Source organism: Plecotus auritus (genome assembly GCF_963455305.1).
Source record: "Plecotus auritus genome assembly, chromosome: 2".
Taxonomy (NCBI): Eukaryota; Metazoa; Chordata; class Mammalia; order Chiroptera; family Vespertilionidae; genus Plecotus; species Plecotus auritus.
Window position 1 is genome coordinate 58,734,364 of NC_137771.1, and position 24,827 is coordinate 58,759,190.

The 24,827-nt window shown below is 36.9% G+C and overlaps 2 protein-coding genes across 40 annotated transcripts in view; one reads left to right on the forward strand and one right to left on the reverse strand.

Moving 5' to 3' along the window:
- The window catches only part of NEXN (nexilin F-actin binding protein), a 46,388-nt gene extending 41,975 nt beyond the window's left edge, over positions 1 to 4,413 (forward strand). For 6 of the 7 annotated variants that reach the window (XM_080655563.1, XM_080655564.1, XM_080655566.1 and 3 more), the window contains 3 exons: positions 2,083 to 2,268; positions 2,929 to 3,286; positions 3,381 to 4,413. In XM_080655563.1, coding sequence (XP_080511689.1) covers positions 2,083 to 2,268; positions 2,929 to 3,286; positions 3,381 to 3,394 — 558 coding nt within the window. In that variant the 3' untranslated portion in view covers positions 3,395 to 4,413. The remainder of the gene's footprint in view (positions 1 to 2,082; positions 2,269 to 2,928; positions 3,287 to 3,380) is intronic. The other variant, XM_080655565.1, reaches the window with a different exon arrangement.
- The window catches only part of FUBP1 (far upstream element binding protein 1), a 39,964-nt gene continuing 19,544 nt past the window's right edge, over positions 4,408 to 24,827 (reverse strand). For 8 of the 33 annotated variants that reach the window (XM_080655575.1, XM_080655574.1, XM_080655594.1 and 5 more), the window contains 5 exons: positions 22,120 to 22,257; positions 20,194 to 20,268; positions 9,555 to 9,700; positions 6,907 to 6,953; positions 4,408 to 6,015 (listed from right to left, as the gene is read on the reverse strand). In XM_080655575.1, the coding sequence (XP_080511701.1) occupies positions 5,985 to 6,015; positions 6,907 to 6,953; positions 9,555 to 9,700; positions 20,194 to 20,268; positions 22,120 to 22,257 (437 nt within the window). In that variant the 3' untranslated portion in view covers positions 4,408 to 5,984. Of the gene's footprint in view, positions 6,016 to 6,906; positions 6,954 to 7,829; positions 7,925 to 8,515; positions 9,311 to 9,554; positions 9,701 to 20,193; positions 20,269 to 22,119; positions 22,258 to 24,827 lie in introns of those variants that run through there. The other 25 variants (XM_080655579.1, XM_080655578.1, XM_080655596.1 and 22 more) reach the window with 11 other exon arrangements.

A 24,827-nucleotide genomic window follows, 5' to 3' on the forward strand; every position in this document is an offset into this window, starting at 1 on the left:
AAACCTCAGAGCAGTAATACCTAGCCCTATAAAATATGTAATAGAAAGGAAATGAAGTGGTTACTTCTTGTTTTATTGCTATTTATTGGTTCTCTTTTGTTTAAAAGGATATACTAGGACATAGTTGATCTATAACCCATGTAGATGCCCTGAACACTGTTTCCTGTGAAGAATGTTGACATTCCTCTGGTCATATCCCTCTTAAAGGTCATTGAGATATCCTTTAAAAACTTGTTAGCAGTTTTGGCATTGAGGGCAATCAACTTCCAGAATAGGACTGTCCCCCTCATCCCTCTAATCATGTATCTAGTTTTCACCTTTAGAAAATGTCAATGTTCAACCCGTCTTCTATTCCAGGCATCTTTTAAGGACCAACTCATTCATGTAACCTTCCCTAATCAAGGAATTCCATTCCAGCTCCCGTAGCCCTTAACCCGTACCTCATTTGGTACCTAAATATCTTAATTGCCTTATAGTATTTGACTTTGTAGTTCAATTTTTCTAATAAGGTATACTCCAAAACCATTTCCTTATATTCCCCTTTTATCTTAAATTTACTGCCTAATTATACTGTCCTTAATATTCATGTGCTGGGGTGTCAATGTCCTCTTAAGAATGCACTTAAGAGAACGAAAGTTATTCTTTTACTATGATAGGAGACTCATTTTCTGTAACATTTTAAAATGTGGCTTTTCAGAGATTCAAGAAAAGGCAACAATTGCCCTGGCTGGGTAGTTTAGTTGGTTAGAGCATCATCCCAATACACCAAGGTTTTGAGTTTGATCTCCGGTCAGGGCACATACAAGAATTAACCAATGAATGCATAGATAAGTAGAACAACAAATCGATGCTTCCCTCTCTCTCTCTCTCTCAAAAAAAAAGCAACAATTGCATTTAATAACAGAAAGACTGTTCATAAGTTTCCCCCAATTAGCTTCAGAGGAATTCTTATTAACATATACTTTTTAGCCTATTTAAAAACTTTAATAACAACCCCCCCAGAACATCCTTCATTAGCAATAGCTATAGGCAGGCATGTTTATCAACTGAAGGTAAATTATGGCATGTATAATAGAATTTACCCAACAGGTATCTGGTTGTGTCTGATGCCCAAGGATTTTCCAACATCATAAAAATGTGATTCAAGAGAAGTCGGAAAACTACTCAAGTTATTCTAATTCCTCCTCCTACATTCACTGGGACTTAGCTGCAATACCTCAAACTGATGTAAAACATCCATAAATCAAGTTTTTACTATAGGAAACTACAGCTTGTTTCAAAATTTAGTTGATATAGTACCCTAGAGCAATTTCCTTATTCTGTAATATACATGGTGATATCTTTAGACAGACCTAGTTTCAAAACTGTCAAATATGACTAAAGTACTTTAGAAGCCATGAACTAACTATCTACATGACCCCACTCCTAAGGCCATCAGTGATCTCATGATGGCCTTATAGTTTGATTTTATTGACTCACACTATTTAACAGTTGAAACACCACTCTTAAATTACTCTCAATTCTTATTTCCATGGTTCCCAACTCTTACTCCTAAAGATGACTCACAACCATTCTTCACCTCAGCGATTTCCCCAAATTAGTCATTACTTAAAGTTGCTTTCCCATTTATTCTACCTGCACTCTTTGCCATTTGACCATCAATAAATTTCTTGGATAGAATTCATTGGAACGACACTTATTAACTAAGTAGGGTGACGAAGGAAATCATGAAGTGGGAAATATGGGAGTATTTTGTTATGATATGTAGTATCCCCACTGTTATTTAGTCTGGTCAACAAACACTGACAGTTGGGGAAATAAAGATACTGGGATCCCACTGATATTTTATGATCTTTACATTGGGAGAAAAGGATTCCATTTGTTAAGAGAACATTTCACAAAAATTTCATCTTTCCCAAACTAAGGTATAGTAAAACTTCTGTCTATAGTGTAGCACAAATATGTATACAAACTGTTAATTATTTTGTGCCTATTATAAATGACAACCTCAGGACTCTTAATACTTAAGTTCTTGGTTTTTGGAAAATAAGCAACTCTTATTCTTGGCCCACATTTGTAAAGGAAGAAGATGTTGATGTAAAGCCTGCAAAAAAAAGTGAGGCTCCGTTTACTCATAAAGTGAATATGAAAGCTAGATTTGAACAAATGGCTAAGGCAAGAGAAGAAGAAGAACAAAGAAGAATTGAAGAACAAAAGTTACTACGTATGCAGTTTGAACAAAAGGAAATTGATGCAGCACTACAAAAGGTACCAAACATAGCCTTTATTTTCCAAAGATGCTCTTAAAAGCCATAGTTTTATATGAGGGGTAAAAAACATTTTAATAAGTCACTGGAATGTTTTGGAAACATTTCAGTTATTTTTACTGTACCTTTTGTTTAGATGTTTACATATTCAAATATTGTTACAACTGCCTACAGTACTCAGTACAGTAACAAGTTTATAGCTTAGAAGCAATAGGCTATACCTGTGGTTGGCAAACTGTGGCTCGTGAGCCACATGCGACTCTTTGGCCCCTTGAAGTGTGGCTCTTCCACAAAATACCACGGCCTGGGCAAGTCTATTTTGAAGAAGTGGTGTTAGAAGTTTAAAAAATTTGGCTCTCAAAAGAAATTTCAACCGTTGTACTGTTGATATTGGGCTCTGTTGACTAATGAGTTTGCCGACCACTGGGCTATACCATCTAGGTTTGTGTAAATGCACTCTATTGGCACAATGACCGAATCACCTAATGATGCAGTTCTAATATTCTGTTAAGTGGTACACAACTGTACTTGCATGCTCTTGACTTTGAGGGCAAAAAAACCCCCCCAAAACCTATTTACCTCAAAGACTGTGATTAAACCACTGTCCTGAAAATGCTACTATACTAAAAGTGACCACTTGAATGCATTAATTTTAATATAGAAAAGAGAAGAGGAGGAAGAAGAGGAGGGTAGCATCATGAATGGCTCCATTATCGAAGATGAAGAGCAAACCAGGTCAGGAGCTCCGTGGTTCAAGAAGCCTCTGAAAAATACTTCAGTTGTAGATAGTGAGCCTGTTAGATTTACAGTTAAAGTAACAGGAGAACCCAAACCAGAAATTACATGGTGGTTTGAAGGAGAAATATTGCAGGATGGAGAAGACTATCAATATATCGAAAGAGGAGAAACTTACTGCCTTTATTTACCAGAAACTTTCCCAGAAGATGAAGGAGAGTATATGTGTAAAGCTGTCAACAATAAAGGCTCTGCAGCTAGTACCTGTATTCTTACAATTGAAAGTAAGAATTAATCACTTTGAAAAAAATCTAATACTTTCATTCTATTTAAAAATTTTTCCCTTTAAAAAGAATCACCTTTCTTCTTGTTTTTTAGCTGATGACTACTAGCTTCCCTTCCCTCTGCCTGGAACTCTCTCTCTCTCTCCGACTTTCTTACTACATCCATCTTTTCTGTGGCGGGGCCAAAAAAGGAAACCAGAAGTGCCACAATGTTGACTTCTTATTCCTTTTCATAACAGTCTTCAAAACACAAGCTCATCTAAAGAATATCTTCCTCCTTTCCAAATGAGCACCAGATTCATCGCCATATTATGCATAAGTTAATGCGCATTTAATGGGGAAAGTGGGAAATTTACTCAGTTATATCAGAACTTAGGATGTGCATTTACCGTAAGTTCACAGCAATATTTAGAAGTTTCAAAAACAACACATTATTTTGCATGAAAGAATACCATCAATGAGCTATTTACAACTAAAATTAGTCTGAGATAGCCGAGACAGTGAATTTGGAACCTATCAATTTGAGTGGGAGTTTTCCCTTAGTACATCATTTTGGTTGTAGTTTCAGAGCCTTTCTGAAGCAGATGTAGGAGGGGGTTGGGATACCACTCTTTTTATGGGAGAGGAGGAGAATGGAGAAAAACACGAAATTAAAGACTTCTAAGAAACAAATGCCAGAGAAAACTGGATGAAAACCACTGCCTATACAGAGTTCTGAGTGTTGAGAATAATATTGAATGTACTTTTCAAATGTGTGTAATATATGTTCAAGCTTATAAAACCAATTTATGTTGTGACCTTGCCTGAACAAATGACATTTCAATGAGAAATTCTGTATTAGTAGTCACACAGGAGAAAACACTTTCAATATAATTAAAGATTTTAAGATACAAGAGGATTTGGCGGGGGGGGGGGGGGGGGATGGCACAATCTTCCATTTTAAATTCTGGTCTTTAAAATGAGTTTGTAAATAATTAGCTACCATGTTCTATCATCAAGTTGTTTTATATTTTAATTTTCTGGAAGACAATTTTGTTTTACAATGTAAACCCATAATAAAGTAACTTCTATATTTAAAAAAAAAGTCTCAGTATTTTAGAAAAGACAAAACACTCCCTTATAATATTCATCAATGTACATTTATTTTTTTATTGAGAAAACCATAATACAAAATTACAGCAATCATGTGTCCTTTTACATACAATGTCATTAAAGCAAACTCTAAACCACAGTTTGTAAAGTATTCAATTTACCTCCAGTCCAAGCTGCATCTCCCTAAGACACTGTTCCCATCACAGTAGCCATTTTAAGCCAATCTTCTTTTTACACACGGGTAGTTTCTGTAGAGAACACTTTTCTCAGGACGAAAATGCATCGAGCATGCATAAGAAAAAATATATATATGTGCAAGTACATTTAAGAGTTTCTATAGGGGTATAAATGAAGAAAATAAAACCCTGGGATTTATTTGCTTCTTAGAAACACCAATGTAAAAAATCCCTCAGAAGTTTATACTGTGGCAATAAAACTCAAGTGACTAAACAAAAAATAAGGTTATTTTCAGAGTCAAAATTATCTTTTAGGTATTGTTAAAATACATTTTAAAAATGAGGCAGAATTTTCAAGAACTAAAAATAAGACATCCTCATTGATTACTAATTTCTATATCCCTATTCTAGACAACAGACAACTTTGCAGATAGAACTGATTCTCTTGGCAGAGTATTCACACAAATGAAATGTTATCCCTTCTGCATATATTCCTATTTCTCTCTTAAGGTACTCTGCTACTTCTACCCAAACCCACCCTTCTGAATTAACTACCAAGGTATTTGTCTAACGATATATTTTACAATGTCTATAAACAACTAGTATTAAATGACTAGTTCTAGTATTAAAACCATTTTTGTTAAAAATAAAAGCATACTTCTCATTTCTAAAAGAAACATCAAAACATAAGAATTCTAAGTATCACACTAACAGATCTTTAAAAAAAATTTTCAAAATTTTAAGTGCAAAATAAAATAAATCAGTTCAATTTCAATCTAAACTAAACATTGTTTCTACCACTCCTAACACCCATTGCATTCAAACCAACTGGCTCACCTTTTCTGCTTTCCATGAATTTCAAGGTTAAGATTAGCGCCATTAAAAAAATGCTTGCAGTATCAGTGAAGGCTTGTGGTAATGATAAAAAATTCTCATAAGACAGAAACAATGCCCCAATATCTATTAGCATTCATCTATATTTTCTTTTGTAAAAATGCAAGCTACAGCTAACCCAAATTTGACAATCTGAAAGTTCAAAGAGCTCCTTTATATTATCTTAACATACCTATCATTGACTATCAAACAAACACACACACACACACACACACACAAACACACACACACACACACACACAAACACACACACACACAAATGTGGTGCAATAACTACATAACTTATGAAACTTAACAGTTCATGGAACATTTAAGAGCAAGTGAATAGCACTTTAAAATGAAGTGATCAAAAGCAGGTACATTATACCCTATACCATATTATGTATGCGAATACATTTCATATTTCTCAATTATGATTCGCCAATTTTACCTTCTACATTGAGCCCTTCTATGGTCCATGCTCATCGGCTCACCAATGGCATACACTCAAAGGATTCCTCTTTATGGGTAACTATCTCAGGACCTGATTTTATGAGCTATGATTTGGTGCTTGCAGCATCTTCAGCACTGTGTGTGAAAATGAAGGCAGTATTTTTGAATATTTTTCTTTGTTGTAGAGATAAGCAGGAGTTTTAAAAGGATCAGCACATTTTAGAAATAGAATAAACAAAACTGATATGATGCTGCTTTAAAACATTCATCTTAACTCAAAATATGTACCAGTTAAAATCATCAATAAGAACACACAAACATTTTAAACTGGCAAAAAAATGAAATTCAGCGTCAGTTATTAAAATATTATAAATCAGAAAAATACTGGTTGCTATACAGATTATGCAAGGTTATTTGCTAAACAGTTACCATTTCACTGATGCACATGCCTTTTATCAAAACATACTGCCAGTTTTCTTTATAATTTTTTCCTTTTTCAGTGTATATAAAAGTTATAAAACCCAAACTGTCTAAAAAGGACACATAATAAAACTCTCACCCATAATGGCCTTACTGAATTGCTCTAGTTCAAGAATAAGAAAAAAAATAAAGACTCCATAGCTTTGGAGGGCAAAGAAAATGTACTATCAATCTTAAATAGACTGTGAAGGCTGTTGAACTTTCTGACCAAGTGACTTCCTAAATCTTAAAATCTATGTAATTGCCTTTTCTTAAATGTAACAATTTTTCTATGGGAAAAGATTACAAAGGGTGATGTAGTTCAATTACAGCAGCAATCTACTCATCATTCTTTCTTGTTTAATAAAATAAAAAACATTACCTAGAAATGTAAACAGCTGTTTGAACAACTTACAGACTTTCCACTGAAATAGTAGCATAAATAACAAGATACATTTTTGGGAAGCAGTAGCAGATTGCTTTTGAATACACAACCACAAAAACCTCACAGGGACAACATTAATGTATTGAAATATTTATTTATATATGTCCTTAGGTTGTGCTTACCTGTTGCTTTTTGCAGCAGAACCTAAGGTGGAAGGTCTGGGAAGGCACTGTGAAGCATAAATAATTGCACTGTTTGCAATTAATAAAGATTTTAAAGTTTAAATGAATCAAAATCAACAGCCTCCAATTTGAGAGTTATGATATTGAATCTAACTGAACTATCTCTTCAGTTTAATTAATAAATGTACCACTTTCCTAAAGGTCATCTATAAAACAGTATCATGCAAAATACTGAAATTGTTCATGTCAATACCCTACTCTTAAAGATAACAAATAACTAACTCCCTAAGGATTAAGCTTCAAACTAGAGCTACATATCCATATCTACATAAGGGTAATGGAAGTCACTCTAACGTCTATAAAACAATCAAAAACATTTCAAAATATCCACAATGAACTGTACTGCTAATTTTCTACCCTAGGTAATCTCAACATTTATGTTCTTGTACATCTTCCTTTACAGTATATTCAAAACAACAAATGGTGCTCCCTACCAATGAAAGAACATATTTATGAAATGGTGTTAAAACTGCTATATTGCTTAATATATTTGCAAACTGAAAACCACTTCTGTCTGATACATTTCAAGTCTTTCATTATTAATATACAAAATATGCATATATTATACTGAAAAACAATATATTTTAGGAGCACCAATGAGTAATACTATTCAATTTTGTTAATGATCAGTTTTCTTTAGCTATAGCTAAAGCATATAAAAAATACTTACCCATTGAGCTCACTTAAAAAAAAAAAGACCTATGTATTATTCTATGTTAAATTAAGAAGCAGTTATGGTTTTCCAAGATATCAGCACTGTATTCCAACATAATATTCACACAAAGTATGGCATTTACATTATGTGGAACATTGACAAAAAGATACTGTTGCAGTTCATCAATTTGTCATTCTGATGTACTTACAGTGCAATGCTCCTTGAAGGAACACAATCAAGGATGATACACAGCACAGTCCTCCTCACCCCTACAGAGCTAGTTCTATACTGGCTGGATCAAACCTGCACTTCAACAGACAATGGCAAGACAGACTGTATTTGCATGTAGTCTAATATATTAATATGCAAAGAGCCAACAAATATGCAGAGTAAAACAATGGATTTCAACAAAATATCAAAACTTCAGCATGAGTGTCATAGAATAATAAAATGATTTCAAGTACATAAAAAAATTAAGTTGATTCAATGACTGGACTTGTGCATTTACAAAACAAAGCTTATCTATACTGCAAAAAGAAAAAAAAAGAAGAGCTTGAACATTTCCATACCCCAATAATGTTTCAATGGCAGATGAACTGTAACTATTATACTTTTTTGCAAACTATTCACTTTTCTACCCTTAATTCAGAAAGAAACACACTAGTATCGTATACATTGAAAGAGTTGCTTCACATGAAAAAAAAACTGTTCTGATCAGACTACTCATATTCACTATCTGAAAACTGTTTAAAGTTAGTTATGCTGAAACAGTCTTGGAAATCAAGTAATTAAGAACAGAAAAGTTAACTGTTATAGCAGCAGTACAGGTCTGAAACAGTGGTCATGTATAAAAGGAAATTTCACTGTTAATTCAATGGAAGTATGCCAAAAGATCATTGTACACACATGCAGTTTTTAATCAAACAGAAGGAAAAAAAAAAGAAAAAAAAAAAAGACGATATCAGGATTACTTGTGCTGAAACAGCCAAATACAATAAATGGAAAAGATTCTCCAATCTATTACTATACTGTAAGGGGGGGAAAAAAAACATGCCAGTGTTTAAAAATTCAATTAATATTTCATGGGGAAAGCTTATATATTTGTGTATATGTATCTTAATTTATCATTGCTAAGAAATTATGAATTCTTTAAATACCCACATATCCAACTTACCGACACAGGAGGTTTCATATCATTTATTGTAAAGCACAAAACAGGCATTTTAAAAGTGAAAGTATACATTGAAAAAGTACATTTATATCACAAAGCATTGACCACATAATAGTTGCAAATACATTTGCTGGAATGTGTACATCTACACTAAATACTAAAAACAAACCAATTTTCATTTCTACACAGAAATATTAACCTCCTATCAGTAGTGATAGATATTTTGTACATTTTCAAAAGAAAAAAAAAAACTACTATTTTAAACCAAAAACAAAATTAAGATCTTCATCAAGTCGTCTGCATCCATATATTTAACAAAGGTATTTTTCCCCCACACAATGAAGCAAATACTGTATTGTCCACTTCTTATTATTGGCCCTGTGCAGAAGAGATACATAAGAAATACACAAAAAGTTAAAGAAAATCCTTTAAATGGAGCTAACTCAGGAGTGAATCCTTTAAGAAAGAAAAACTGGTTAATATAAATGGTGGTGGCTTCTTGCATGATTTGCAAATCCCTGGGGGAAAAAAATTTATTTTTAAAATTAAAGGCATTATAGAAATGTTCAGCACTCAGATGCCATAAAGCATTATAAAAAACAAAGCCAAAAGCAACCCAACAGTATACCATAGTCCTTCATTTAGTTATATTTTGCCATATAAAAATTAAAAAGGCAAACATAATCAATCCCAAACAAACAAAATAGTAAACATGCAGAAAACATGACTGGAGTTTTTAAAACATCAGCAAATTTATTATACCTGAGGTGCTGGAGGATGCTGTGGCATTCCCTGGGGACTTGTCTGGGCATAGTAGGCTGCTTGTTGTCTATAGTATTCAGCCCAGGCTGCACTGTAATCTGGCTGACCACCTGGTGGAGCACCAGTAGGAGCAGGAACTGCTTGACCTTTGAGAAAACAGAACTTTGTTACTGTAACCACAATTAAAAGTCCAAAAGAATCTCATTTCTAATAAAGACAATACCATGTTTCTTATAATATTCCTCCCAATCTTTTGAATAATCCTGTCTGCCTTTGTTGATCAAATCCCCTCATTTTTAATACAAAACTATATCCACTGTAAGTATAGCTTATAAAGACAAAAGCAGAGGATCTGAATTGCTCGTTCAAGTTTTCACCAGTGTCAGAAAACTCTGTAATAATAAAAAAATTAGAATGTTTATTTTTTTGAATTATATATCACTATTAATAAAAAATAAAAAACCACCCACATAATTTAACTAAGGTGAAGATATAAACATGATATCGATTCAATTAAAGAATTTATTAATGTTCCAAATTTTGTTTAAAAAGTGCCTCATGGCCAACTATACTTTAATTTTTTTAAAAGTGCTTCATGTAAACAGTCTATAGTTCCCTGGTAGTGACTGGTGGGCAGGGGCCACTATTTTTTTAATCACTCATTCATGTGTATCTGTTACAGTACCTATTTTTAAAAAAATGCAAAGACTATTATTTTAAGACCTGCCCAAAGATTTGTTTCCTGATTAGCAACCTATACACTACATATATGTATAAATATGTGTGTACATCTATACTAATAAAAGGGTAATATGCTAATTAGACAGGGAGACCTTCCGGACGTCCTTCCGGACAAAGGCGTGGTGGTGGGGCCGAGGCAGAGGTGGTTAGGGGTAGTCAGGCCAGGAGGGGAGGGCAGTTGGGGGTGAGCAGGGCGGTGGCAATTGGGGGCGAGCAGACCGAAGTGGGGGGCAGTTGGAGGCGATCAGGCCGGCAGGCAGAGTGGTTAGGGGCGATCAGGCAGGCAGGTAAGCAGTTAGGAGACAGTGGTCCCAGATTGCGAGAGGGATGTCCGACTGCCGGATATCCCCCGAGGGGTCCCAGATTGGAGAGGTTGCAGGCCGGACTGAGGGACACCCCCCCTTCCATGCATGGATTTTGTGCACTGGGCCACTAGTATATATATAAAGACTAACCTATACCTCTTTAACGACATGTTTAAAGTTTTAATACATGTGTTCAAAGTACAACACAATTTTATTATAAATAACCTGATAAAGGACATAAAGAACAATTACCAAAGAGGTTCTAAGCAACAAGATCAGTGAAACACAAAATGCAAAGAAAATGAGCTTTCATGGGCAGTTATTTTACTAGGCAGGGCAACTTTTCTGAATTTAAGAGATTAAAGAGACACAACCACCAAATATAATTCATGAACCTTAAACAGGCTCTCGATTAAAACAAAACCCCTCCACACTTAAATATGGTCTTTGTGTTGCTACTACTGAAGTAAACTATTATTTTTTAAAAAATATTTTTAAATCAATTTCAGGGAATCGAACCAGTGATATCTGATTCATGGGTAAACGCTTAACCATTGAGGAAACCCCACAGGGCTGCTGCTATTGAAATAATTTATTTAGAGCTACCAGCCTGCAACTTACTCTGAAAATGTGTCAGGCACATAAAACATGTATATACAAAAAGCACATATGGCAAACTTTAAAAAAAATGGTGATTCTGGGTAGAAAAATATAAATATGGGTATTTGCCGTACTACTTTTCCAATTTTTCTAACAGTATAAACATTTTTTAAAATAAAAGGTTGGGAAGAAGGAAAACATGTGTTTTCCTATTTAAAGCCGCCCTCGTGTTCCGGCCCGATGCTAGACAGTCCAGTTTCTCCCCATATGTGTCTGGGTCCCCCAGAGTCTCGCCCTGAACTGGAGTTCAAAGCAAGCTCCTTTATTGGAACAGCATTTATTTAGTATGTAATTCAGTTGGCTTTATAAAATTACAGCTAAACAAAAAATACTGGAGCACATATATACAGAAAGCTGTTTTTATGTTTGCTAGATGTTCCCAACGAGGCAACTTTATCCAGTTACGCACCACAGGGACAACAACAAACAGTATACATGATGGAGATATACTATGTAGTCTGGGTAAATACACTCTTCTGATGTTCACACAAGGAAAACACCTAAAGATATATTTCTCAGTAAGTATCCCTGTTATTAAGTGGTACATGACACTGTTTTAGTAAGTAGTCTATCACCATCACAAAACTGGTCAAATAAAAACAATTGAGTAAATGAAAGCTTAAGATTTATGGCTATCTTTAAAAACGTAAGAAATACCATATAGTATAAAGAAAATTCTCATATTTTTGTTTTCCATAATCCTTTTCAAAAAGAACGTGAGCTTAATATTTTGATCTTAGGAGGAGACACAATTCAGGCAAATCTGAAATAAATACAAATATTAAATCTGAAAGGTTTTAATATTTACACAACTGCCAAATATCCTGGTACCAAGAGCAATAAAAGCATATAATGTCTCTTACAAACTGCACACTTTGAAAACCTGCTGACTTGAGGTCAAACCTGGTTAAGGAAGTAACAATTTCCACTTCAAGTTTATGGAAGGAACTAAATCTCATTGTTAAGAGATACTCATTGGTATTTAGAGGCAAAATACCAATATAAGACAACAGAAATGGAGGTGGATCAAGAAAATATCTCAAAAGCAAATGTTCCCTAAAAACAAAAAAAACACCAAACCAAACCACAACCCTCCCAAAGTCAAATATCCCCACGAAAAACAAACACATAGTAAATCTTCAACACTTGACATTTCAATCTTGAAGTCATCTGAAGAAAAACTCATTATACTCCTCCAATGTGAAGGGTAAATGTGATTTATTTTGCCCAGACGAAAATAGGGAAAGACTCTTCTTCCACCCTAATCTACTTACGATTTAGCTGTCCGCTAGCCTCTTGCACTTCTCTGTCCTTTTTAGGACATGTTCTTGACTTGCTCCCTTTATCTTTCCCCCAGTTCAAAAACAGTTTTGATGCCAGATAGTTTAGTTTATACTTTAATAGACTACCACTTAATATTCACATACAGCTTCACAATGTATAGAGTTTGACTTTAATTTCATCTAATTTAAGAGGTAAGACTTGCTCTACAGTTCACATGTAACATTTTATTATAGCTCAAGAGCCAGCCTTGCTTGAATAGATTTTCACTCTTGGTTATCTCTATATATGAGCATACTTCCCACAACCACCCTCTCCCCATTTTAGGCTTATGGTACCATATGCTAATGCTTACAAGTCCACCATATCAGTGCTTAACATTACAATAGGCTTCAGAAAGTCAAACTTTTCTTCCAAAATGCCTTCACTTACCATCTTCAAAATAGGAATTGTCTGTCTCTACTTTGAAAACCTGTTTGTTCACAGGATGTTTACTTCAAGTTTCCTTCATTCTAGCTTCAAAAATATCCACCCCCCACCCAGATTGCTGCCTTTGCTTGTATGACTTAAAATATAGTGTTAGTGGAGATTTCCTGTTCCTGACAGGAAAAGCTGAAATTAGGCTTCAAAAGCTGCGATAGCCTGCCTCATTTGGTGAAGAGGGCACTGACTGGGAATCAGAACAACCAAGTTCCTAGGAAATCCTTGTTCTGCCACTGGAAGAGTAAAACTAGCCTCTCCAAATAAGGGCGTTAGATTTGGAGGTAAAGATATTTGACTGATACTTTATTACACCTTTCTTTCCTTCCATTTAAAAATCTCAAACGATTGAACTGTATTATTCTAATGCTTTAAGGTCTCTTATTTGTGGTTATTCTAAATAGATCTTAAGGACAAGTAATGTACCTTGTAATTAGATCAGTTAAGCAATCAATCATTTACAAGAACTATGATAGGGGAAAATAATTGACCTTGTATCATTAAAAACCGGACTTAACATTATTTCCTTTAAGATAACAGGAAATCACTCAACCAGCCCACCTTGCTCATAAAATTAACAGCTGACCACTATGCTACAGAAAAACACAACTGAAAAGAAGGTGAAGGGGTTAAGGGAATTCTTCAGTCAAACATGGTATTTATTTTTATTTATAACCTTTCTCCACAAAGGATTCAAGACAGTCCAACATACTTTTTCTAAAATTAGAATTTAATAGAGTAGTAAGTAGGGAAAAGATAGAAAATGAAAAATTAAAAGAAAGGCAAGGTGAAGTATCTACCCTACATAAAAATTTGAATGGTATTAAGACCTCCCAGATTACATTCAACATACCCATTCATATGGGCAAGTAAAATGTAAAATGGTTAAATAGCAAATTTATTAATGACCATGTTGCAAAGAAACAATCCTATATAATAAAACAGAAATCATACTCATTCCCCAGTAATTACTTAAGTCTACTAATAGGCCTTTGTTTTTACTCACTTTTAATAATATAGGGAACAGCCTGGGCTGGATAGTTCAGTTGGTTGGAGCATCATCCCATACACCAAAAGGTTGTGGGTTCGATTCCCAGTCAGGGCACATACCTAGGTTGCTGTTCAATCCCCAGTCAGGGCATGTATGGGAGGCAACTGATCCATGTTTCTCCCACATTGATTTTTCTTTCTCTCTCCCTCCACCCCTCTAAAAACCAATAAAAACATATCCTCTGGTGAAGATTAAAATATATATATGGAACATCTCTGGCATATTGCCCATTGTGAAAACACAAGTTGGACCTAATGATTTTTAACCTTGACATGTTTAAGTCTTTAAAATGGTGAAGACTTTTTAATAAAAAAAATATATATATTTTTATTGATTTTTTACAAAGGAAGGAAGAGGGATAGAGAGAAACATTGATGAGAGGGAAACATCGATCAGCTGCCTCCCGCACACCTCCTACTGGGGATATGCCTGCAACCAAGGTACATGCACTTGATTGGAATTGAACCTGGGACCTTACAGTCCGCAGGCTGACACTCGATCCACTGAGCCAAAATGGTTAGGGCTAAAATGGTGAAGCTTTTTCATAAAAATTAAGGTGACCAGAGGTCCTGACCACACTATGTTGTCACAAAATGATTTCCAGTTATTCTAAATAGCATCCTAGTTTGGACAATAAACTATGCAATCACTGTAACTACAGTATACTGTTTTGATGTTAAAAGTTTTTTTTTTTAAGTGTCTTTTTACGGAGTCTCAGCTGTTATAGAACTACCTGAAATAAACTGGGTCAAAAAAAGTAAATTAATGAATTTTTTTATAGCCTCAAGAATAACATGCAGCATGGAAAAGTCATTCTAACAGGGGAAATTTTTTTTTTTTTAAATCGTTATTGTTCAGATTATTACAGATGTTCCCCCCCCCCCCCGCCCCATAGCTCCCCTCCACCCGGTTCCCACCCCACTCCAGACCTTCCCCCGCCACTGACCTCATCCATATGTATAAGCTTTGTCCAGTCTCTTCCCATACCCATTTCCCCCTGAGAATTGCGAGTCTGCTCCCCTTCCATGCCCCTGTTTCTTCTTCTTCCTCTTCTTAAAGATAGCTTTGCTGGGTAATCTTGGTTGTAGGTTCTTGCTATTCACCACTGTATATTTTATATATATATATATATATATATATATATATATATATATATATATATATATATGTATGTGTGTATATATATATATATATATGTATATATATATATATTTTAATTGATTTTTTACAGAGAGGAAGGGAGAGGGATAGAGAGCTAGAAACATCAATGAGAGAGAAACATCGATCAGCTGCCTCCTGCACACTCCCCACTGGGTATGTGCCCGCAACCAAGGTACATGCCCTTGACTGGAATCGAACCTGGGACCCTTGAGTCCGCAGGCCGACACTCTATCCACTGAGCCAAACCAGTTAGGGCTCATCACTGTATATTTCTAGCCACTCCCGTCTGGCCTGCATAGTTTCTGCCGAGAAATCAGCTGACAGTCGTATGGGTGCTCCCTTGTAGGTAACTGTTTTTCTCTTGCTGCTTTAAGATTCTCTCTTTGTCTTTTGCCCTTGGCATTTTAATTATGATGTGCCTTGGTGTGGTCCTCTATGGATTCCTTTTGTTTGGGGTTCTCTGCGCTTCCTGAACTTGTAAGTCTATTTCTTTCACCAGGTGGGGCAAGTTTTCTGTCATTATTTCTTCAAATAGGTTTTCAATATCTTGCTCTCTCTCTTCTTCTGGCACCTCCATAATTCAAATGTTGGTACACTTGAAGTTGTCCAGAGGCTCCTTACACTATCTTCATATTTTTGGATTATTTTTTCTTTTCTGGTTGGGTGTTTTTTGCTTCTTTGTATTTCGTATCTTTGACTTGATTCTTGGGATCCTCTAGTCCAGCCGTGGGCAAACTACGGCCCGTGGGCCGGATCCGGCCTGTTCGGCTGTTCTATCCGGCCCGCGGAGCCAAAAGAGCGGAGGGTTCTCTTGCTCTCCCCTCCGCTCCTTTACTTTGAATTTATATTAGTTCACACAAACACTCCATCCATGCTTTTGTTCCGGCCCTCCGGTCCAGTTTAAGAACCCACTGTGGCCCTCGAGTCAAAAAGTTTGCCCACCCCTGCTCTAGTCTGCTGTTGAATCTCTGTGTATTCTTTATTTCAGTCAGTATATGTTTAATTTCTGATTGGTCCTTTTTCATATCCTTGAGGGTCTCACTAAATTTTTCGTAAGTTTCTAGAAGATTCTTGAGTAACCTTATAACTGTGGTTTTGAACTCTATATCCAATATTTTGCTTTCATCCATTTCTTTCATTTGTGACTTGTCTCCGCATTTTGGCTGCTTCCCTGTGTTTGTTTCTATGTACTGGGTAGCTACTAAGTCTCCTTGTGTGGTAAGTGTCCTATAGGGCCCAGTGGTTCAGCCTCCCCAGTCACCTGAGGAGGACACTCTTGGTGCACTGCTTTGTGGGCTGTGTACAGTACAGTCTTGTTGTACCTAACCCTTGATTGCTGTTGGTTACACTGGGAGGAACTGACCTCCAGGCCAATTGGCTGTGATGACCAGCTGTGTCTATACTGGAAGATCTGTTGCACAGGAGATGCCCTTATGGGACAGGACTTTCTTCAGTGGAGCTTTGGTGCTCACTCAGTCTGCCCCTTGAGTGTGTCTCTTATAGATGTGAAGAGTTGTAATCTGGTATGGTCTCACACTGGCTCTTGGATCTCCAAGGAGGTGCCAGGTCAGCTACTGTCTGGGTCCACCCAGCAGGAGCTACAGAGACATCTGCAGATTCCTCCTCTTTGTATGGGGTTTGGAAGTGCCCAGACGAGTCCCAGTTGTGAAGCAAGGCAGGCTGCTACCGCCAGGCTTTGGGCCTTCTTTTGGAGGCTCTGGGGCTCTCTGACCCAGCTGCAGTTTGACAGGTTTTAGGAGGAGGAAGGACAGGCCATTCATATGCAAAAGCCGATGGGCAGAGCTTGGGTGGGGCTGTAAATTGGATGGGGTGGGGTCTCTGGGAATCACCAGGGCGGAGCAAACAGCAATGGCTGCCCGTCAGCCCTGCACCGGAGAGGTCCCCGGGTCTCCGTGTCCCGCGCCCCCACGCAGAAACAATGATCCCTGCGAGCATCTCTGAGATAAAGCCGCCCTCGTGTTCCGGCCCAATGCTAGACAGTCCAGTTTCTCCCCATATGTGTCTGGGTCCCCCAGAGTCTCGCCCTGAACTGGAGTTCAAAGCAAGCTCGAGCTTGTATCTCCCTCCCGATTAAAAGAGCAGTACATCCAGGTGCCGGCACTTTCTGCACCTCTTACCAGTCTCATGCGCTTTCTTCACTCCTCTATTTGTGTAACTTCCACTCAACCAGCTTTCCCACAGTTCTGGGTGGTAGTTGTTCTGCCTTTTAGTTGTAATTTTGATGTGGTTTTTAGAGGCAGCAAGTATAGGTGTTTACCTATGCTGCCATTTTGGTTCTCCCTTTTTTTAAAAAAAAATATTATGATTGCCTAGCCAGAGCACTTTTTTTTTTTAGTGAGCTCTGAATTTTTCTTTATAAAACTGCCTTTTTTAAAAAAATATTTTTTTATTGATTTCAGAGAGGAAGGGAAAGGAAGAGAGAGATAGAAACATCAATGAGAGAGAATCATTGATTGGCTGCCTCCTGCACACCCCACACTGGGATTGAGCCTGCAACTCGGCATATGCCCTGACTGGGAGTTGAACCATGAACTCCTGGTTCTTAGGTCGACACCCAACCACTGAGCAACCCTGACTGGGCGGGAAAATGAATTTTCCTTCTTTAAACAGAAATCAGTAGTGTAAAAAAAAATCCCTTATCACCAGGTATATGTACTTTTATACAAAAAAAAGATTACTATAATTTTTTTCGTGTGAAAAATGACAAGCTTTCTTTGACAAAGAAAACAACAAAATTTACATTGAGAATCACAAGTAGACTTATCTTATGAAAAAACTGGTGCATTAAAATTCATGCACTGGAAGGGGGGGTCCCTCAGCCCGGCCTGCCCCCTCTCTCTCACAGTCTGGGAGCCTCAGGGGTGGGAGGTGACCTGCAATAGGGGAAGGAGATGCCCCCATCACACCTCTGTTGCTGCCACTGCCAGCAGCACAATCCTCGGCTGGCCCTGGTTACCTGAGACTCGGGCGGCCGGGCAGCTGCCATCCAAGGCTTGCCTGCGCCTCAGGCCGGCCCTGGGCGGCTGGGGGGCTGAGGGACTCCAGAGGCAGGCGCGTGGAGTGGCTGGACCCGCCTGGGGGCAGGCCTGAGCGGACTGGGCACTGCCCTCTTTGAAGGTGTGACAGTCAATTAGCATATTCCCTCGTTATTAGATAGGATTCTATCACCTATTTCTTTTCTTTCTATACTAGTGAAGGATGGGCAAGTTTAACTTTCATTTAAGACAACTGGCTATGTTGTAAGTTGTATTGTTTATAAATGACTAAGAGCATGAGCACCTGGCAAAACAAACAAAAAACTACTTGTCCAAATGGTCCCTGAAAAAGGCAAATTTTAGAGATACACTTGGGCTTTAGACCCTCTTAAGAGATCAAATTCTGGTTCCACCACTTAGTTGTAGTTGTGACCTCTGTTTCTCAATCTGCACATGTGAAGTGTTAGTGAAGATAAGTTCTTTTCATTCACAACAGTATGTATGAATATATCTGCTGAATACTTGATTAACAACTGTTAATATGATAACCAGAAGGGCAGGATTCCTAGCTGTTATTCCCACAATCACACTGTAGGCATCTATCACTATACTCGGCATATAGTAAGTCCTTTACAGTTACTGAATGAAAATGGCCTTTCTAGGTGATTGTGTTTTTTTCTTTTTCATACATGAAAATGCCATTTAAGTAACTTCCTCTGTCACTGTAGGTTACTTATCTGATTATTTTGCACCCAAAACACAATAGTCTCCCCTCATCTATAGTCAACTGTGGTCAGAAATATTGTATAGAAAAATCCCAGAAATAAGCAACTCAGATTTTAAATTGCACACTGTTCTGAGAAGTGTGATGAAATCTGGAGCCATCGTACTCTCTCTCTCAAGAGGTGAATCATCTTCCTATGTTCAGCATATCCACACTGTATATTCTACTCATACGTTAGTTTCTTGGTTGCTGTTATGAGATCAACTGTTCCAGTACTGTAAGTGCTTGTGTTCAAGAAACCCTTACTTATCCTAATATATGAAAAGCCAGGGGCCATCATGACCGAAACAACCGGATGATAAACTGAACACAGGCCGCGTGAGGCAACCAGGCTGGCAGGGGGGAGTTTAGCGAGGGACAACCAAACGACTGAACAGCAGGCTGCGTGGAGTGACCAGGCCGGCGGGGGGGGGGGGGGGGGGGGGGGGGAGTTAAGGGTGACCAGGTCAGCAGGCAGAGGGGGTTAGGGGTGATCAGGCTGGTGGGGGGGGGGCGGCAGGTTGGGGCAATCAGGCAGGTGAGCAGTTAGAAGCCAGTGGTTCCAGATTGTGAGAGGGATGTCCACATGCCGGTTTAGGCCCTGGGATCAGGCCTAAACTGGCAGTCTGACATCCCCTGGGGGGTCCTGGACTGGAGAGGGTGCAGGCTGGGCTGAGGGACACCCCCCCACCCCCCGTGCACAGGGCCTCTAGTATTATAATATTGCTTATTTCATAATGATTGTTAATCTCTTACTGTTCCTAATTTATAAATTTACTATCTGTGGTTTCAGGCATCCACTGGGGAGTCTTGTAGTTTATCATATCCCCTGAAGAAAATGGTGACACTATTATAATACCACACATACACATTTTTCTTTGGCACTCTAGAATTTAACCTATGCCATTTTGGCTACTAACATATATAACTGTCTTGACAAAAATGTAGACAATATACAATGTCATAAGTGGCAGCAGAAAAATTTTTAGTTTCAATTGGTAAATGGATGACAAATGGATTTACAAATAAAAATGTTTCCTTATTATATAATCACAAATTTAAGAATTATTATTTGTAATGACCTTGAAACATCTGAACGTTTAGTGATTTTGGAATGCATTCTTGCTCAATTATTCTTTTAAGATTTTAAAAGTTAATCAGTGAAAGTCCAAAGAAATAAAAAAGGAAATGTAGAACGTACCCATTTTCTTGTAGTACTCTTCCCAAGCCTTGGTATAATCAACCTGTCCAGCTGGAGCTGGATTCTGTTGATCACCTTGTTCAAGAAAAAAGAAAAAAAAAATAGATTAAAGTTTTCAAGAGACAATTTGGGCTTTTCCTTCACTTTCTTGAGTGGAAGAGTTGGGGGAAGGAAGGGTGCTGTGTGACAGTGGTATCCCTGCTGGTGTACACTAGGGTACAAAGTTGGTGGACAGAGAAGATAGTCTATGTATTTGGAAGAGTAGCTACACTGAGCATGTTAGTAAATTCACTTGTCACATAAGAAAACACACCAAGGATACCAGATCCCTCACCATTTATAAACATGAAAAGGCTAAAAAGAACCTTGAAGTACAAGAATGTAATTAATTGTAGGTGGTATGAATGTAGTCTAAAATATGTATATATATTTTATATACATTTAAACACATATACATGCTTATGTAGGTATGTATGTATTTATGTAAATTACATAGCTCTGTATATTGAAAGGAGCTAGAAGCAATGACACCTCAGTAGCAATGAACACACTAAATTTGGTTTCTAAATACCATCATCTACTAAAAGGAATCAGGCTCCTTGGAAAAATGGCTGATTCTAGGGCTGGAGCCCAGAGAGCACAAAATGAGCATCTTATTCTGCAAGAAAGTAAGAAAATGCTTAGGGAATGACAGGCATGTCAAAAGGATACAGGAGCGATCTTGAAGGTACTCCTGACTAGTCAAACCTAGGAAAATTTCGTAATCAAAATATACAGTCTAAAATGCAACCTATTGAATAAAATAGGAACCTATACTGATATAAAGAAGCAAGCAGGAAGGGGGGGAAGCTCCTTTGACAATAAACTACCAACTAATAAATGTAAAATAAATGATGGAAATAGAAATTACCATCATAATTGTAGCTGAATGAATGAGGCAGGTGTTAATGAAGGCGAAGGCCAATGAGATACAGATTAGTGGTCTAGTCGCACTATAACTTTCCAGAAAACAGTAATTTCAAAGAGAAAAATGGTAATTCTATGGTATAGAAGCCTGGCAGACACCAATATAACCAAGTCACCATGTTTTGCCTCAAGCACAACAGTTCTATATGGCAGATAACTAAAGGTTGCCATTTCCAGGGATGAAACAGGTCAACATTATATGACGTCTTGATGTAACGCACAAGAGCACATCGTATGTATTCTTGCCATACCACAAACAGGACCTCATGAGCATAACATCATCTTCATAACAAAAGACTAAAGGGCCCTAGACTGAGTATCATCCCACAAAACAAAAGGTCTGTACTCTTTATAACATTAAAAAACAAACAAACCAAAAACTTTTTTTTCCTGATTGATGAGACAGAATAGACCTGACAACTCATAAAAACATGTTACCAGATGGGATCCTAGATTAGAATAAAAATTGTTGGGACAAATGGTGAAATCTGAATTAAGGACTGTGTACTGGGACAGTAATAATGTTGATCAACTAGTGTGGAGGGCTGCATGATGGTCATGGATTTTTGGAGTAATACAGAAAGGAGTATTTTAAATGAGGCATCATTTCTACAGCTTGGCCATAAATGGTTCTGACAGAGACTAATGATAATGGACATGGACACATAAGAGAAGGTAATAAAAAAAAAAAAGGAGGGGGGAGTGTTAATAAGGGATGAAACACTAAGAACTAGGTTAAGTGGGTGTTCTCTAATGTATTTTACAACTTTTATGCAAGTTTGCAATTAAAAAAGTAACCTATTTTTAAAAAGTCTGCTTACCAAAGCTGTAAGAATTAGGAATTTTTAGGTATCACATGCATTTTATATATAATTCCAAACACAAGTTTTCTCTCTCTCTCTCTCTCTCACACACACACACACACAGACATATATATATATAAAAAAATTGTTTTATTACCATAGTTACCTTGTCCATTGGTTTGGGCTGCAGTTGGTGCACCAGTGGGAGCTGCAGGTGGTGGCTGTGCTTGCTGTTGGTAATAGTGAGCATAATATGCAGCCCAAGCTGCTGAATTTGGATCGGTTCCTGCCTTAGCTAGAATAAACACAAGTTCAACATTTGCACCTAAAGTCCATTATTTTCTCTCTCACATTCACACACACTCTGGCAAATACATAGAACCCAAAATTAACTAGACTTAAAAATAGTAAGTAGGAACTTTCAAATTCTCCTATTAATTTCACTGTTACCCCTAGCTTTTATAGAAAAAAGAGGTTCAGAGATTAACTGGCATTCCTAGGTTCTAGAAAACTAGTTGGTGGCAGGATTCAGATAGGAATAAAGATCTTTTCTCAATACAATGCTTTGTCTCAAATCATCCTGTGTGTTTTCTTTCTAAATCAGTTTTGCCTCAAGCACAACAGTTCTATATGGCAGATAACTAAATGAAAGGATTTCTAGGGACTAAGCTGTACAAGAAACAATCCTATATAATAAAGAAATAAAGATGTAATATGCAAATGGTTGTTACATCGTGAAGCATAATGACCGACGGAGTAATGACTGGATCACGGATCAGCAGGAGGGTGGGGCAGTGAGCTACAAGCAGGCGGCAGAGAGCTACAGGAGGGGGCAGGGCAGTGAGCTATGAGGGGGGAGGGAGCAACTGGAGGGCGGCAGCAAGCTACTGGCACACAGATTCCTGCGCAGGGCTACTAGTTATTATAGAACTATGAACTTTCTCCTGCCTTGTTTTCAATAAAAAGACAACTTAATCTTAGAAAAGGAAACGGAGATTAGCCATATTTCATCTCATCGTATTTCAGTGATTATCCTAAAACATAAATTTGATGTCATAGTTCTACTTGAAATTCTTCATTTATTCCCTAGAATATTCAAGACCACCTAAGCTCTTAGGTACAGCGTATCATCCAATATCTTTAATGATCTGGACCCCCTGGATTATCCTTTCCATTCCAGCCTCATCTTCCCTATGTCAGTATTTTTCTTACACCCATATTCTGACTACAATAAACTGCTTATACTTTTCAGAAGTGACCTGGGCCTTTGAGCATGTTATGCTTCCTCTGCACTTGGCTCACCTTCACTTATTCTTCATAAAAATCAACTGATACATGAACAGTTTGAGACGTCTTTGAAACAAATCCTCTTATTGATTCTGTACTTTATATTAAGAGTATCATATGGTATTACAGGTATATCTTTATTAGTTTATAGCCTCAAGAAGAATGTCATTTTCTTAGAGTTAGCATCTATAATGTAATCTGTTTATAGCCTTCATCCCAAATGGGCAGCAATTTTCATCTGCTTAATAAAAGTGCATGAAGTTTGAGAAAAAAAAAAGGAACAAGGATTTTTAGAGGAATATAATTTTAAGGTGATATAATTCCAAGACATTACACCACCCTCCTAATCTTTCTCAAGCAAGAAATGTATTGCTTTTCTACGTTGGATATTTATGTCTCAATAGTGTCATTACCTATATGCTAATAAATACAAAATATTTTCACCTGATACCATGTCTGGATAGAGAAAGCAAGATAAAAGACTTTAGGAAGTGATACTGGTACTCCTGAATGAACGTCATGTAAGAAAAACAGTCTTAAAGTGCATTAAAGCAATAGTAAAGAAAATAAAAAGATGCCATCCAAGTCAAAAATAGAAAACCAGCCTCATGTTTACATACAATACATAATGAGAACTTACTATCATTCATTCAACATAATATTCATTCATTCATGTATCACTATTTTATGCATAAGAAAATATAGATTTAGAGGGGTTAAAAAATGTGCTTGTTATACCATAATTACTAAGTTGTAAGATTAGGATTTATCTAGGTCTATATCATTTTGAGGTCCAATCTTTTGACTCTATATAAATGCTTAACAGCCCATTAATTTTTTATCAAAACAGATTTTAGTTCAGAGAATATTGACTTTATTGTTAATACAATTTCATTTAAGTCATTTATTTGATTTTTATATAATGTTGTCTAATTTAAGCAATATCTAACTTTAGCCTATGGATTCTTTCTTTCCCCAAAGCAATGCTAGAAACCACATTCATTAACCAATTGTTACTTCATTACTACTCCAAGTGGGAAAATAAGATTGTGATAGAGACCACTTCTCTATTCCCATCATTTTCTCAATCATGCTACCTACCCAAACAGTGCTCATAGGTGCTACTCTGCAGATCCAAGTTGCCCAATATAAATCTGCCCCTTAACTTACCCAACCTGTTGAATCTCTTAAATGGTGATTCTTCTGCTTATCACACCATCCCAATTAGTTTACAAGAGGGAAGAAAATCCTTTCATTCATAAAAGACTAACTTTAGACTACACAGTAAATCACATTTGACTCTTCTATAAGTCCTTCTATCAGATTATTGCTAACACTTGAAATGCACTCTTCTGCTACAGAATATAAACTATTCTTTGCACACCCAGATTCTAGCACTCAAGTTGTTTAGTGGATATTGTGGCTATTGGGTGACTGCCATGCTGTGTCATCATTTCCAAAGAATACACTTCCTTTGAAATTAAAGTATGTTATAGAATATAGGGGCCACATTTAAATACCAGTGTTTCACCTAATTTTTTAGGTTTTTAAAAATACAACTATTAACTAGTTTAGAAA